At 39.0% G+C, this 17,892-nt stretch overlaps 1 protein-coding gene across 1 annotated transcript in view; it reads left to right on the top strand.

Moving 5' to 3' along the window:
* The window catches only part of fut8b (fucosyltransferase 8b (alpha (1,6) fucosyltransferase)), a 110,271-nt gene that overhangs the window by 66,604 nt on the left and 25,775 nt on the right, over positions 1-17,892 (top strand). Inside the window, exons 3-4 of the mRNA XM_039689969.2 lie at positions 10,844-10,959; positions 17,228-17,393. Coding sequence (XP_039545903.2) covers positions 10,844-10,959; positions 17,228-17,393 — 282 coding nt within the window. The remainder of the gene's footprint in view (positions 1-10,843; positions 10,960-17,227; positions 17,394-17,892) is intronic.

Below are 17,892 nucleotides of genomic sequence, written 5' to 3' on the forward strand. Positions count from 1 at the left end.
AGTGAGTGAGTGAGACAGTGAGTGAGTGAGTGAGTGAGTGAGTGAGACAGTGAGTGAGACAGTGAGTGAGTGAGACAGTGAGCTAGTGAGTGAGTGAGACAGTGAATGAGTGAGTGAGTGAGTGAGTGAGACAGTGAGTAAGTGAGACAGTGAGTGAGTGAGTGAGTGAGTGAGTAAGTGAGACAGTTAGTGAGTGAGTGAGTAAGTGAGACAGTGAGTGAGTAAGTGAGACAGTGAGTGAGTGAGTGAGACAGTGAGTGAGTGAGACAGTGAGTGAGTGAGACAGTGAGTGAGGGAGTAAGTGAGACAGTGAGTGAGTAAGTGAGACAGTGAGTGAGTGAGTGAGACAGTGAGTGAGTGAGACAGTGAGTGAGTGAGTGAGTGAGACAGTGAGTGAGTGAGACAGTGAGTGAGTAAGTGAGACAGTTAATGAGTGAGTGAGTTAGTGAGTGAGACAGTGAGAAAGTGAGTGAGTGAGTGAGTGAGTGAGACAGTGAGAAAGTGAGTGAGTGAGTGAGTGAGTGAGTGAGACAGTGAGTGAGTGAGTGAGTGAGTGAGACAGTGAGTGAGTGAGTGAGACAGTGAGTGAGTGAGTGAGTGAGTGAGGGGCATCTGATAAATGCATAAATGTAATAAGATTTTTTTTTGTAATTAATATTTGTTATTAATTTGAATTACCTAACTTAGTTAAAATGTTAAAAAGCAAGATTTATACTTAAGTCGTATTTATTTTCCCCCTTCTCTTCAAGCACATGCAGTTCTCGCTGTACAGAGTCAGACAGGGAACAGATTTATGACACGTGACTCAGGACATGAGGAGTTTTGCAGGATATTCGAGAGACACACGAGGGACGTGTTCTGATGGAGACAGTCAATATAAAGAGCTTAAACTGAGGAGTGCAGACAAATGTGGTACTCTCAGATGATGTTCGAGAAAAATGGGTTATGCTGCTTGCCCTGAAGAGAGTGCTGTCCTATTCTGCTGTTTTCCATGTTCATCTCTCTTTAGTGTGTAATGTTGCTGTTTGAGCTCAAAGTCCCTCCAGTGGGAGTTATATCTATAGCTATATCAGTGTCAGTGTTTCTGAACTCCTGAAACGCCTCAATTGTAGTCTTGAGTTTCTTCACACGCCACAATATTCCTCATTATAATAATTCATGCGCAGAATAAAGGGGCGGGGCCTGGTTGAGTTAGTTAGTAGTGTGTTAAACTGGTTATGGTGAGAGTGGGACATTTCCCAAACACACTCGAAGCGCTTGACCAATCACAACACACAGATCCAGCCGGCCAATCAGAGCACAGTGTGCTTTTCAGAAGGAGGAGCTTCATAGAGACAGGAACTAAACAGAGCGTTACTGACAGACTGGGAAGAGAGGAGCCGCAACAATGGAGAATATTGAGGAAAATAATGTGTTTTTGAAACATTCAAGCATGAAAAGTAAATTCAATTAGACCCCAAAATAAAGTGCATAATACAGCCTCTTTAGTGAAGTAGGGCTGCACAAATTAATTTAAGAAATAATTACAGATTAAAGCTGCCACAAGTAGTTAATTGTGGAAAGTGTTGGTTACAGCATTAAAGTGGTAGTCCAACCATATTGCTGTTTTCTAAGGGGAGTGTGCTTAAAACTGAACCTGTGTTTGATTGTCTGTAACACACGAGCAAAAACAGCTCTTTTATGTTGTCGGTGAATAAAGCTGCTTTGGTCGTTTGTCTTTGTTAAGCTGAAGGCGAAGCATCTGTTTCAGATATTAATCTTGATCTGATCAATGTATTCTGTGCTTTAATGCCAAACAGATCGTCCGATGTGGCTCTTATGTGTCTTTCGGCCTCATTCAGGGTCCCAGTCTCACATTGATCGGCTCTAAACCTGGAGGTCCACAATATCAATCCTGGGATCTCTGATAGATCCAGACTGTGTCTGTCCTTGGACTGTGGAGCTGGAGGAGTATTCATTATAAAACAGATGCATTTACTGGTTTTATCAGGACACATTCACTAGAACTAGAGAGAGAGAGTCTGTGAGTGAGTGAGTGAGTGAGTGAGAGAGTGAGAGAGACAGTGAGTGAGTGAGTGAGTGAGTGAGTGAGTGAGTGAGTGAGTGAGTGAGTGAGTGAGAGAGACAGTGAGTGAGTGAGTGAGTGAGTGAGTCTGTGAGTGAGTGAGTGAGTGAGTGAGAGAGTCAGTGAGTGAGTGAGTGAGTGAGTGAGTCTGTGAGTGAGTGAGTGAGTGAGTGAGAGAGACAGTGAGTGAGTGAGTGAGTGAGTGAGAGAGTCAGTGAGTGAGTGAGACGGTGAGTGAGTGACAGAGTGAGTCAGTGAATGATTCAGTGAGTGAGTGAGTGAGTGAGTCAGTGAGTGAGTGAGACGGTGAGTGAGTGACAGAGTGAGTCAGTGAATGATTCAGTGAGTGAGTGAGTGAGTGAGACAGTGAGTGAGAGAGACAGTGAGTGAGTGAGAGAGTGAGAGAGACAGTGAGTGAGTGAGTGAGTGAGTGAGAGAGTCTGTGAGTGAGTGAGTGAGTGAGTGAGTGAGTGAGAGAGACAGTGAGTGAGTGAGTGAGTGAGTGAGAGAGTCAGTGAGTGAGTGAGTGAGTGAGAGAGACAGTGAGTGAGTGAGTGAGTGAGTGAGAGAGTCAGTGAGTGAGTGAGACGGTGAGTGAGACAGTGAGTGAGTGACAGAGTGAGTCAGTGAATGATTCAGTGAGTGAGTGAGACAGTGAGTGAAAGAGACAGTGAGTGAGTGAGACAGTGAGTGAGTGAAACAGTGAGTGAGTGAATGTGTGAGTGAGACGGTTAGTGAGACAGTGAGTGAGTGACAGAGTGAGTGATTCAGTGAATGAGTGAGTAAGTGAGACAGTGAGTGAGTCAGTGAGTGATTCAGTGAATGAGTGAGTAAGTCAGACAGTGAGTGAGTGAGTGAGACAGACAATGAGTGACAGAGTGAGTCAGTGAGTGAGTGAGTCAGTGTGTGAGTGAGTGAGTGATTCAGTGAGTGAGTGAGTGAGTGAGTGAGTGAGTGAGTGAGTGAGTGAGTGAGACAGTGAGTGAGTGAGTGAGTGAGTGAGAGAGTCAGTGAGTGAGTGAGACGGTGAGTGAGACAGTGAGTGAGTGAGTGAGTGAGTGAGAGAGTCAGTGAGTGAGTGAGACAGTGAGTGAGTGAGTCAGTGAATGATTCAGTGAGTGAGTGAGTGAGTCAGTGTGTGAGTGAGACAGTGAGTGAGTGAGAGACAGTGAGTGAGTGAGAGAGTCAGTGAGTGAGTGAGACAGTGAGTGAGTGAGTGAGTCAGTGTGTGAGTGAGACAGTGAGTGAGTGAGAGACAGTGAGTGAGTGAGACAGTGAGTGAGTGAGAGACAGTGAGTGAGTGAGACAGTGAGTGAGTGAGTGAGACAGACAATGAGTGACAGAGTGAGTCAGTGAGTGAGTGAGTCAGTGTGTGAGTGAGTGAGTGATTCAGTGAGTGAGTGAGTGAGTGAGTGAGTGAGTGAGTGAGTGAGTGAGTGAGTGAGACAGTGTGTGAGTGAGTGAGTGAGACAGTGAGTGAGTGAGTGAGTGAGAGAGTCAGTGAGTGAGTGAGACGGTGAGTGAGACAGTGAGTGAGTGAGTGAGTGAGAGAGTCAGTGAGTGAGTGAGACAGTGAGTGAGACAGTGAGTGAGTGAGTCAGTGAATGATTCAGTGAGTGAGTGAGTGAGTCAGTGTGTGAGTGAGACAGTGAGTGAGTGAGAGACAGTGAGTGAGTGAGAGAGTCAGTGAGTGAGTGAGACAGTGAGTGAGTGAGTGAGTCAGTGTGTGAGTGAGACAGTGAGTGAGTGAGAGACAGTGAGTGAGTGAGAGAGTCAGTGTGTGAGTGAGACAGTGAGTGAGTGAGAGAGTCAGTGTGTGAGTGAGACAGTGAGTGAGTGAGTGAGTGAGAGAGTCAGTGAGTGAGTGAGACGGTGAGTGAGACAGTGAGTGAGTGAGTGAGTGAGAGAGTCAGTGAGTGAGTGAGACAGTGAGTGAGACAGTGAGTGAGTGAGTCAGTGAATGATTCAGTGAGTGAGTGAGTGAGTCAGTGTGTGAGTGAGACAGTGAGTGAGTGAGAGACAGTGAGTGAGTGAGAGAGTCAGTGAGTGAGTGAGACAGTGAGTGAGTGAGTGAGTCAGTGTGTGAGTGAGACAGTGAGTGAGTGAGAGACAGTGAGTGAGTGAGAGAGTCAGTGTGTGAGTGAGACAGTGAGTGAGTGAGAGACAGTGAGTGAGTGAGAGAGTCAGTGTGTGAGTGAGACAGTGAGTGAGTGAGACAGTGAGTGAGTGAGACAGTGGGTGCTTCTCATTTCTTATTTGTGCATCCTCGTTTCCTTTCCTTGCTTCCTTTCCTTGCGTCTCAACTCCACCCCCTGTAGGACGTGAGGGAAGGAAGCGAGGAAAGGAAAGGAGGACAGAGGAATCGAATAAAAGCTTTTTTATATCCATTGGAATACTTGATCACTCGAGCGTCACTCCACAGTGTCATCAGCAGCGCTAAAAGGATCTGCCCTTATGTTGTTGTAGTTTGGTTATTTAATAAATTCATAATAAATAATAATAAAGATAGACTATACTGTTGAAATATCTGAGATGTGTGGTTTATATAAACTGCAAAGGTAAAGTATAAATTAAAATGATTGTGACCGATGTGAAGGGGGAGGAGAATTGACACGTGCGTCATGTTTAGTCAACATAACAGTTCCGCGTAGGATGCACCTGTGTATCCTCGCTTATGACTCCTCAGGAAGCCTCCTATCTCCTCGATCCTCGACTCCTCACGGTGCAATTAGAGAATTGAGATGTCCTTCAAGATGGCTGAGCTCGATCGGTTTCCGGGTCATATGAGGGAGGACGGAGGAGCGAGGAGACGAGGAGGGATATTGAGAAGCACCCAGTGAGTAAGTGAGTGAGTCAGTGAGTGAGTGAGACAGTGAGTGAGTGAGTGAGACAGTGAGTGAGTGAGTCAGTGAGTGGGTGAGTGAGCAAATGAGTGAGTGAGACAGTGAGTGTGTGAGAGCAAGTGTGAGTAAGATCATATATGTACATTCAATTATATTTTTATAATTCATTATAATGATTATAATTTATATTTTGTGTGTGAGAGAGAGAGAGTGAGTAAGAACATACAGTATATGTACATTCAATTATATTTTGCTGTGTGTTTATTTATTTTTCTTTATATTTATTTTAAATAATAATAGTAAAAGTAATAATAACAATATACTTAGATCATAATAATACTTAATAAATAATAATTTATACTTAAATAATGCTTAAGTATTTGTAATTAGTATTGTTTAAATATTATAAGAAAATAATATAGTATAAAAATGTTAGGTCCAAAAACTGCCGCACCGATGTGAAAAAAGCATCGAGGACCTTCTTTTTCCTTAAATGAATATCTTCACCAAAGCACTGCTCGAATGCCAGAAGGCACTTTTATGTGTCGTGTAATTTATGTATGCACATACTACTATAATAAAGTGGTGATGAAAAAAAGCCTACTGGATAGATACATTAACATGGGAATTGATGCTCAAAGCAATAAAACGTTTCCAGCCTTCGCTGAAGAGAAATGGAATGGTTTCTGACAGCGGCCCGCGTGCGCTGCCGTGCATCATTATGAATGTTTCTGCACACATCATAACGTTCATTTGTTTCATGGAGACGCGGCGGTCCACACCCTCAGGCTGGGTGAAGATATGTGTGCTTTCTGTCAATATCATTATATGAGCAATTAAAATTGCCTCGAGCCCTGGAAAATATTCTGCCACAAACATTCTTCATAGTGGCATTTGCCAAGAACACAATAAACGATAAAATAGAAAAGAAAACAGCTTCCCTGCACTAGAAACACTTTTATGATTAAGAATATTGTGCTATTCCTCTTGAGTATGCGTGGCCAGACTTTAGTTTAGACTATCTGCTTAAAGGTCAGTCCACATTCAGCTTATTCTGGATAGGAGGAGACCATCTGACTGACATAACAAGCGACCAATCACAGTTTTGTGTTCACATGAAGGCCCTCTGAAATCAAAATGTAAGTTTTTTTAGCTTTTAGATTGAATATGTTAGCCTTAAAGGAGTAGTTCACTTTTAAAACAACAGGAGATACAAGCATTCAAAACTTAGTCTCTCACTTTTGCTAAAATGGATCATGGATTTTGATGACATCACCGCGGACTTCAGTTTCTTCTGTCCAATCAAATGCTCTCTAGAATCTAAAGCTCCGCCCCCTCTGCTATAAATACCACCAGGCCAAAGGGACCGTTCATAATCACGGAGCGATATGTGTTAGAGATGCGAGTTTTATTTTGTTTTCCAAATTTATTTATTTATTTTTTTAATTTAACGTACCATCAGCGCTTGGATTCGCTTCAATGGTGCTGTCAAGTACGAATTGCAGTCTGTGAGCTAAACTAAACGCTATTGGCTATTTGGAAAGGGGGAGGAGCCATTCAATGTGTCCCGCCTTAGCTTCCTGTTTCAATGTTATGTGGAAATTACGTTCCAAGGCACTTCAGTGGGGCTTTGAGGATGATTGCCAGTGCTTTTGCCACATTGTTATGTGTTTGCTAGTGCACTGTAAAAATGAATGTGTTTTATCTAATTAATAAAATTGTGGCAACAGATTACAAGCAATATTATTTATGAAATTGAACAAATTAGAATTGAGTAATAGTTAATCAAATTAACATTCTAATTAATTCTAATTTGTACAATTTAATTAATAATATTGCTTGTAATATGTATTGATTAGATAAAGCATATTATTTTTTTCAGTGTGTGCTAAGTGGCTTTAGCATTTTGCTATGCAGTTATTAGGGTGTAGAGCCCGACCGATAAAGGATTTTGAAGGCCGATACCGATACAATTATTTTTTTGGTTTTAAAATCCGATATATCGGCCGATTATTTTTTTTTTTTTTCTGAAACGCGCAACAAAACATTAACAGATTTCCCTAACATTACTTATTTGTAGTTATTTAAGAGTTTTAACTTAAACATATGATAATGCATTTTAAAAAGAAACTTGTTTCTTTTATTGTCCCAACAGAACAGACTGATGATAGTGTCATTAGCTAGCTTTGTGGTTAGCTAGTCTATGATGAGCCATAATTTAACAATGGATAACGTCATACTGCAAATTGTAAAACATACATTTTCAATATAACAAGCCGAGGAGAGATGATACGTCTCATTGCTTTAACTGTCACGTGCTATAAAAGAAATACTCAAAAGTTAAAAGGACAGTCAGTCAACTACACTGTAACAACGTAACGTAACTATTACTAGCTAATTTCGCTTCACCTCTCGGCTTATTTAACAGCAGCAAAGCTGGACATGATAGTCACAAATGTTGTCATGCTTATTTGAGTTAAGAGAACAGATGGGGATGATCTTTTAATTGTTATTCAATCAATGCATGTATCGTGACCAACTCAACGAGTGTTCCCAACAGGAACGGTGTAGAGTGCCCTCTGGTGGACAAACTATGCAACTCCAACACTCATGACATGGTTCAAGCGTGTTTCGTCCGTTTTTATTTTATTTTTGAAATATTCATTTATCGGCCATTATAACTGCCAACACCGATAGTTTGGAAAATGCCTAATATCGGCCGATAATATCAGTCTCGCTCTACTAGGGTGTTCTTGGCTAGTTAGTTGTTCTTTAGCATGTTCTCATGCACTTGCTAAGGTGTTTTGAGTGATTTTAGTATATTGCTAAGTGATTACTGTAGTCAAGTGGGTGAGTTAAACACATTCACACACAGTTTCTAGGCTGTTGTGGTGATTTGATTTGAACATGTTGCAATGCAGTTACTCTTAGTGGTTTCTTCCTGGTCCAATTGAACAGGGTCCCTCCTCAAGTCTAGATACTGCTCTGGTCCCTTCTTCAATGTAAGTGTGTGGGATTTTTCCACCTATTTCATCATCCACCAGGTGAAAACCCTCAGCCTGATTGCTTAAAGTAACAGGATTTACTGTATAGAAGTCTGTTCAAATTCACTAATCATTTTGCGGTATTCACATCTCCCTTGCCTCTTTTTCATCAGCAAAATCTGTGTGATCTTCAGGCTTCAGTCTCCGGACTAATCTTGCGACTCTTGTAATTTCCTCTCGCAGTGAGTCGGTGACTGACAGTAATTCACTCGCTGTAATGTCATTTGGCCGCCGGTTCCTCCTGTATCAGACTCTGTTTTGCTCTCCATCAGCAGTTCTGAAGGTCTGCCCTGTCTGATGCTCGTGTCAGATGGAGATGAACTACAGCTGCATTATTCTGGATTTTAAAAAAAAAAATATATATATATATATATTAAATCACGATTCTCACACAGTTCTGAATAGACCACAGAACAAAAACATGTACTTTACTAGAGGTTCTGATGTTCAGTTATATCAGTTTGAATGAATGATTCAATGACTCACTCATAAATACTTCATTTGTTTCATTACTGGATGAATCAGTGTTTTTGAACGAATCTCTTTAATGAATGATTCAATATAAAAAAAAGCTCTCGGACTAAATCTAAAATATCTTAAACTGTGTTGAGATGAATGGAGGTCTGACGGGCTTGGGACGACATGAGGGAGAGTCATTAATGACATCATTTTCATTTTTGGGTGAACTAACCCTTTAAGAATAAATGTGATTCATAAAGAATTAATTTCTTTCTTTTTTAAAAAAAAAAGCCTTGCTGACCCCAAACTAGGGCTGTCACACGATTAATCGCATCCAAAATAAAAGTTTGTGTTTACATAATATATGTGGGTGTACTGTGTATAATTATTTTGTATATATATATATATATATATATATATATATGAAGAGTTCAGATGCAAAAGCCTCTAAATGCCATTTGAAATTTTCTTCTTTAATGATGATTTTTATCAAACTTGTATATTTAAGTTCAGTAAATTCACTTAAATAACAATTAATTATCATTGCCATTTAAGTGAAATTACTGAGCTTAAATATACACGCTTGATAAAAATGATCATTAAAGAAGCAAATTTCAAATGGCATTTAGAGGCTTTTGCATCTGAACTCTTCATATATACACACACTGTAAAAAATGACCGTGATTTTAACAGTAAAAGACTGTAAAAATGCTACAGTGAAAAACTGTTAATTGGTTAACAGAAAGTTTCCTTACTATATACGGTAAATAACTGTGATGTATATATAATGGTACATTTAATGTAGTTTTACCGTAAAATACTGTTAAATTTACAGTTTTTGGAAGTGAAAAAGAAGAAGTCGTATAATTTACAGTGAAAAAATGTAAATTGACTTTCCCACAATTCCCTGCGTGACACTTCACATTTAATGTATTTTAACTGTTTATTCATAATTTTTTCTTAGTTTTTTTCTTAAAAGTTATGTTCATTAGGGTTTTATGTTACATTTAATGCTGTTAAATTAATTCTTATTTCATTTTTAAAATTTCAACATGTTACCATGATGGTGTTTAATGTTTGTGTGAATGACACTGTGCAGCTGTATGAACTCTCTTGTGGAAGAGCTGATGATGATGATGAGCTTTGATTGATCATTTGACTCTCATTATTGATGTGATTGATGGCTGTCGGTGTCTTACAATTGAATAAAACAGATATTAATACTTCAAAATGTCAGTAAATCAACATTATATCAAATAATGAAATACGGTTTATTGCTGTAAAATTAAATACGGTCAAAGTCTGTAAAACCTAAAATGTTGCTACCGTACTTTTAACAGGAAAACTCTGGTAACCACAGCTGCCGGAGTTTTCCCGTAAATTTAACGGATTTTTTTTTTTTACAGTGTACATAAATACACACACACATTAAGAATAAATATTATTATCCATAAAATATTTATATTTATATATAATATAAATTATATATAAATCTATATACTTGAAAATATTTCTTAAATATATATATAAGCATGTGTGTGTATTTATATATATAAAATAATTATACACAGTGCACCCACATATATTATGTAAACACAAACTTTTATTTTGGATGCGATTAATCACGATTAATCGTTTGACAGCCCTACCCCAAACAATTGCACGGTGTTGTCTGTCTAATGCCTTGCTTTTTCTTTTTGCGTATGAAAGCAGACTGGTGTCCTCACCAATTGTGGTTGTTTTTGTCATTTTCTTTCAAATTAAAAGCCCTTTTTGCATCTTTTGAATCAATTAGCATTCCCTCCTTCGCTCTCGCAAATTGTGCTAACATGCTCTATTGATTTCTCCACGCTAATCTTTGTTCCCTTGCATATATACCCTCATGCATATGCATTCAGCAGAAGTATTAATATTAATGCATGATTACCATATTAATACTTAGTATAAGCCATCTACTCAGTGGTTTTAGCACTTGGACTCATATTGACCCGTTTACCGCCCCTTAAAAACGGATATAAATATTCAGTAAACATTAATAAAAGCTCAATATGATAACATGTGATCCTAAACGAGCAGTTGTTTGTGTCGTGCAGAGTTTCCCAAACGCTCATTAGTCAAGGGGTGATTTCATCTAAATCAGCTGAGTAGAAACAAACACTGCCAAAGTGTAATTAGCAATTATGCGTTTGAGTTTAGACGAACGTATGGGCAGCAAATTTATGCAGGGCACTAAACGCTGTTGAACACCACCGCAGACATTTATGATTATTTTATTCATGGCCAATTCATAATCAAGCTCCGGTGAGTCAACGTCGTTTGCCGTGTCGCTGATTGCTTTCTTCATAGACGGCGTGAGAAGAGCAGACTGATCCGCTGTGTGCTAACTCTAAGCTGCGGAAGCGGTTCGCTAACAAACCGTGTGTGTTTTGCAGGATGCCGGAAGGACAGTCGGATGGGCCAATATCGTCAGGAAGACTCCGCTCTCTTGAGGAACAGCTAAGCCGGGCCAAACAGAAGATCCACAGCTTTCAGAGATTATCTGGAGAAGGCAAGTGAAGAGATAAACAGGACTAGGTCTCCCTTTCTTAAAGGGATACTCCACTTTTTTTGGAAATAGCCTCATTTTACCACTTCCCCAGAGTTAAACAGTTGGGTTTTATTGTTTCCCTCTCAAACGTGATTGGATTGTGTAGGCGCCACTGATTGGGACAGCCTATCAGCAATCACCTTCAGCTTTCCGCCAAAGTCAGATTTAGGCCATGTCCACGCTAATACGTTTTCGTTTGAAAACGTATATTTTTCTCTCCGTTTTGGCCTCCGTCCACACTGAGATGCCGTTTTAAGTCAACAAAAACGTATCGCTTGGAAAGTGCTCTCCAAAGTGGATAAATTTGAAAACGGTGTTTTCGCGTTGTAGTGAGACAGTGAAACCGGAGGTATTTCAAAACGATGACGTAAGTTAAGTCATGTGATCCATGTAGTACCAATAGATATTCATGTTTATCGGTATTGTGCCTGTTGTGTTGTTCATTTTTACACTATTGCTAAAATATGTTACTTTCTATGTTACTTAAAGGGTTAGTTCACCCAAAAATGAAAATTCTGTCAGTATTTACTCACCCTCATGTTGTTCCAACCCCGTAAGACCTTCATTCATCTTCACAACACAAATTAAGATATTTAAGATATTAAGATCGCTCCTGCATACAGTCCATAGGCTTCTTGAGGGACTGGCTCTTGCTGTCCCCGAAAAGTCATTAAAGACATCGTTAAAAAAGTGACTACAGGGGCTCAATCTTAAGTTTATCAAACGACGAGAACACTTTTGTGCGCAAAAAAACAACAAAAATAACGACTTTATTTCAACTATTCGTTTATTTCTCCCTCTGCGCGAGTCAGGTTACTAGTTTAATAGGGTAAGCTTCTGTTATTGTACGTCACACGCATCACACACACACATGACCAGCGTCGGCCAATAGTGAGTCTACGTGTGACGTAGCTTTACGCAATCACACTACGTTAACTGACTACAGGCTCATGGAGAAGGAAGTGAATAGTTGAAATAAAGTCGTTATTTTTGTTGTTTTTTTGCGCACAAAAGTGTTCTCGACCTTTGATAAACTTAAGATTGAGCCCCTGTAGTCACTTGGACTATTTTAACGATGTCTTTAATGACTTTTCGGGGACAGCAAGAGCCAGTCCCTCAAGAAGCCTATGGACTGTATGCAGGAGCGATCTTAATATCTTAAATATCTTAATTTGTGTTCCGAAGATGAACGAAGGTCTTACGGGGTTGGAACAACATGAGGGTGAGTAAATACTGACAGAATTTTCATTTTTGGGTGAACTAACCCTTTAATATGTGCTATTCTTCATAGCACTACAAAAGATGACAGATAATGTACTTACAGTTGCGTTTTAGACCAAACATAGGGTGACTGAATGCGACCTGGATGCATCAGTGATGGTGAGATATTTTGCTAAATAAAATTATCCTGTTATTGTGCGATAACATTATTATCTCAGTGAGCTTTTGTGAAGTTTCACGTATGCGCAGTAAAGCGAATTTAGAAGTTTCTCATCCACACTGAAATGTCGGAAAACGGATGAAAATGCTAGTGTGGACGGAGAGCGTTTTTAAACGAAAACTCAGTTTTCAAATGTATCCGGATTAATGTGGATACAGCCTTGGATAAGAGACGAAACCATGGATAAAGACGCAGCAGGTCCATCCCTCCACCTCGCCACACTATTTCAATTTTCTGAAATTTTCTTAAATGTTAAATAAAGCAACATGGAGAAAAAAAAAGATGAAAACGACTTAATTTTACTTTCAATTCCTTTTACATTCTTCAAAGCATTAACATGAAAATTTTTCATAACTCCATGTAGGACGTTTTCTGTACTCGTAAATGTAAGCACTGTGGCAGTAGTAATGTAATATTTAGAAAATGTACTCTTGATCCTCAATTACTTTTAAAAACAAGTACTTAAGTAGACATCTGACTGTAGTACTTTTACTTGTACTTGAGTAAAATTTAGCAAGGGGTATCTGTACTTTTACTCAAGTAATAAAGCTGTGTACTCTGTCCGCCTCTGGCCGTTCCTGATCAAACCGTTTCAGAGACTGAGAAAAGAGTTGATGCTGCAATATATATTCAAGAGAGAGTTTGAATGTTTGCACACGTTCATGTGCATTTATGTCTGTGTATTCAAGTCTCTGCATGCATAATCATCAGGGTCAGGATGGGTGAAATTTCCTTGCTGCAGGATCTGCCAAAAATAACTACCAACATCATTATCATCACCCTGGGCCAGAGGTAACAGATATATAAGAATCGTCCTTAAAGAGCCTATAAAAGGACCGATAGATGCTGTGTGTCTCACTCAGGTCACCTCTGCTGTAATGAGAGGACGGATTAGAGGATAAACCAGCTGTGTTCGAAACCCCTAGTGAGCTGCCCACATACACAGCACCTGAGAAGATTCGTAGCCATAGTGATAGTGCTTATTGAAACAACAAATGTACAGAACCTCATACAAAGATGTAGAAGAAAATATATAAAAACATTTCGGATCAATAAAACATAAATAACTGCAGAAAGGCCACACTGCAGACAGGATTTGCATTTTACATGCAAAAGTACAGCGCAACATTGATGCACCAAAACTTAATCAATAATTAATTTACAGAATTAAATTACAACAGAATATAGCTTGTCATTTATTACTTGTGTGGGCCTCAGTGAGTCGTAGCTTCTGGGTTGTACGTCAGAATATAGCCTCACGATTGGCCTACACTGGTCATGTGTGTGATGCTGGCCAATAGACGAATCTGACGAGCGTTCTGTGTAGGCTGCCATCTTGTGGCGACGCCATTACTGAGCTGTTACACCGGCATAGACATGTGCACCGGTATACCTCGGTGATAACGCACCCTCGATGACCGCTACAGCCAGGCAGAATGACTTGTTGGGTTGATGATGATAGACAGTGGCCTCCAGTCACAGATGAAGGTACAAACGATCTTACAGATTATTTATGAAAATAGCTTGGCAAGCTAGCTAGGCTAACGTTTGCTAACGAGGAAACTGTAAAAAGATCTGTCCTTTTGGCAACAATAAATAAATGAATGAAATCAAATAAACGAATTCATGTTTTTCATTTGTGTCCATTATTTATCTCATTTTCACATTGCAACGGGCATGGGTAAGGTAACGTTACAGAAAGTATACATAATATCGACCAATTAGTGTTTTTAAACCATGGAAAGAGGTCAATATAACAGCAGGAGAACAATTATGTCACATGACGTTATATTTAGCTCAGGAAAGCCATTTAATGACCATAGCATGTTAATTGAATAGAAAAAATAGCAAGAGAGGAGATTTTGCTGATCACTATATCACATATTTATTAAATTTTTTTACTTATGTCATTAAATAATTGTTATTATACGCGAATGTCCACGTCTTGTACTCGCCCAGGAAATCTGTGTAAACCGTACGGCACCAGACAGGGGCAGTCGACCCGGGGTATTCACAGTGTTTTCTCTTCAAAATTGAAATTTGACTGCCGCCATTGAAACAATTTATAACGGAAACTGTTTACCCACTCGACATTATACAAGGGCTAACGTTGTAACGTCAGTGACAGTCGTAAATCGCGGGCTGTTTATTCCAGTGGACGCAAGTTGCAACTAAAAAAAACAATAGGAGGCAATGGCGCAACGGTAGTACTTCCGGTAGTTTCGCCGGATTCGTCTATAGTGAGCCTATGTTCTGACGTACACCATAAGTGTTGCGCTGTTGCACTACGTGAACTCACTCGAGACCCACTCAGTAGAAGAATAGTTGAATAAAGTCGTTATCTTTGTTGTCGTTTTTGCGCGCAAAAAGTATTCTCGTCGCTTGATAAACTTAAGATTCAGCCACTGTAGTCTATTTTAACGATGTCTTTACTAACTTTTCTCGGCCGGCAAATTTCAATTACAATAGAAGCCAATGGAGGAGTGAGACACCGCTCCGATTTAATCAAAAATATCTTAATTTGTGTCCCGAAGATGAACGAAAGTCTTACCGTGCGCGTGTGTGACGACCCCTGCTGTTGGTCTTGAGGGTTGCTGTTGGTACCTGAGCCCGCTAATTGCATCAAATGGCCTAATTGCCTCAATGGAAACACCTGTGACCTTAGACGCTTAAAAGATCACCATCTGAGCCAAGGAAGGAGGGCTTTTGGTTTTGGACTTTGCTTTGGTGTTTGGCTTGCGTTGTATTTTGTTGCTTTTTGCATTCACATTTCAAACCTCAACATTGCATTACACTTTCAACCATGCACCGTGCTCTACACACTGATTTTGCTGATTACTACAGAAACACTTTTATTTTCTTTAATGGTTTTCATTTCATTATTCTGTTTTGTCTTATCATTTGTAGTTAAATAAACATTATTTTTGAGCCTATAATTTGGTTTGCGTGTGTCCCTTGTTTTTGTTGCTTCCCTTGAGCCAAGGGTCGTAACAGCGTGCGTTCACACCGTTCGTGAATAGCGCGTCAAATTCGCGTCTAGTTATACGTAGGGTTGTAACGGTATACCGGTATGGTGGTTTATCGCGATATTGAACATTTGCTTATCCAAGGTTTTGGAAAAAAACTTAAACCAGATCTCACCTGCGCATATGCAACTTCTTTCCACTTAACTGCTTAGACTCCATCGATACAGCGGAGAAAATGTCTGAGACAGAGGTTGCGAATTCTAATCTCTATCCCCCGCCGAAAAAAAAAAAGCTAAAATCTGCAGTGTGGGAATACTTTAGTTTATTCAACCATTATTTAAGAAAAAATTGGGTTTTTTTTTCATTTAGTAAACCTCTGTTGTGCAGATCTGCAGACAGTTGTTACATTTCATCTGATTGCATTTTCAATAATATATTTGTATTAAATCAGACAAATTATATCAGACAACCCAGAATTTCTGTGGAAATAAAATTAATTTCGTAAGACTCTATTGTCATAAAAATAAGTTTTATGAATTCAAATTGATTAAACATGTTTGTTCAAATGGGAGATTTATTTTTTCTTTCTTATTTTTGCAAAAGGTATACTTTTTTCATTAAAAAGTTTGTTTTAATAAACCATGTGTTCAACCAAAAAACCCTATCTGTTTTTATTAATTTTAGGGTCATTGTAGCTTATGATTATACACTGTAAAAAAATACTGATGGTTTAACATAAAAAGTAAGTAACCTGGTCGCCTTAAAATTTTAAGTTCATTGAACTGGAAAAAGTGAGTTAATACAATGAAGGAGAATGATTTAATCATCAGAAACTCAAAATGATATGTTATCTGAACTAAATAAATTATTTAAGTTGATTTGACAAAAGAAAAAATGTTGTGATTGGGTTGCCTTAAAATTTTAAGTTGATTGAACTGGAAAAAGTGAGTTAATACAACTCAAAATAATATGTTATTTCAACTAAATAAATTATCATAAAGTTGATTTGACAAAATAAAATATGTTGTGATAACAAATCTTGAAAATATTTTTTTACAGTGTAGTAATAATAAATAATATTTCTTTAATACCACATACCGTGAAACCGTGATATTTTCTGAGACTATTATCATACCGTGAAAATCTCATACCGTTACAACCCTTGACCACTTTGTGTTAATTTGCGCGCCAAGAGTGAAACTGAGATTAAACAAAAGAGTGAAAAATGATTTAACTATATAAATGCTATAAATAAATACTAATTAACAAATAAAAAGAATTGAACCTAATATTTGAGATTGCCATTTATTTGCTTATCTTTATTATAGAGCATCATGTCCTTAGTTTGGCAACATGCTAACTGTGAGAAGCACGATTGAGCAGTTAAGGTTTCATTTCCATTAGGATGCTGCCTATGTAGTCAGCATAACAGGGCAGCTCACTAGGGATCGGGACAGATCTTTCATTCAGGGTCACCTGTCCCGCTGGCATTATACCCTGGAGGGAAGCACTGAACTGAACGTATTACATAAGAGCCAAAGAGCGAGAGACGAATGAGAACAGACTCAAGAAGAGAACAGTCTAAATCTGTAGGGGAGATCGACAGCAACTCTAACCTTTTATGCAATTTCCTTCAAAACTCACACACTATTACAAATCGCCCTGCCATCTTTTTATATAAAGCACTATGTCAGCAGTAATAGCGGCTAAGTCAACTGCAGTCTTCAACACTTAACCTGCGATTATCTTCACATTACATCATATCCTCTCAGACCTTATTCCTTAATTAGAGCACTTTTGAATCTCTCATTCTCTTCCTCAGTCGGCCCGGGTCGAGAACAGGAAGAATTGCGGAGGAAGGTGGGGAATGGAGTGAAAGAGCTGTGGTATTTCATTCGGAGCGAGATCCAGAAGCTGAGTCACATCAACCCGACTGACAGACAGAAACACACTGACACACTCCTGCAGGACCTGGGTCACCAACAGAGGTCAGGCATAGCGCTATTATAACCGCTGGATGTTTCATTCAGTTCAACTTTGTCTCTAAAGGGGACCTATTGTGCAAAAATCACCTTTAAAATTGTTTTTTTTTAACATAATTATGTGTCTGTGGTGTGTTGTTATGGTAAAAACCCATCCACTCCACATCCATTATTATCCCCATATATCTAATACAGGGTCTCCCATTCAGGAATGCTTTGCTCCGAAAACCACATATCAACATTTTAAATTGATATTGCTATTAAATGTATGCAAATAATAAATTTTAATGATGACGAAGACCATGATACTGATGATAATCAAAAACAAGCAAATAAAACTGATTTTTTTTTATCTTGTTTGTTGTTGCCGGAGTATCTGAGGCATGAGCTGTAAAGGCTCCGCCCTCTTCTGGAAAGGGGGCGGGGAGCAACAGCTCATTTGCATTTAAAGATACACACGTTAAAAATGTTTTTGCTTCCACCCAAAAAGGGGCTTCATTGCTTT

Source organism: Pimephales promelas, chromosome 13, assembly GCF_988280905.1.
Source record: "Pimephales promelas chromosome 13, fPimPro1.hap1.1, whole genome shotgun sequence".
Lineage (NCBI taxonomy): Eukaryota > Metazoa > Chordata > Actinopteri > Cypriniformes > Leuciscidae > Pimephales > Pimephales promelas.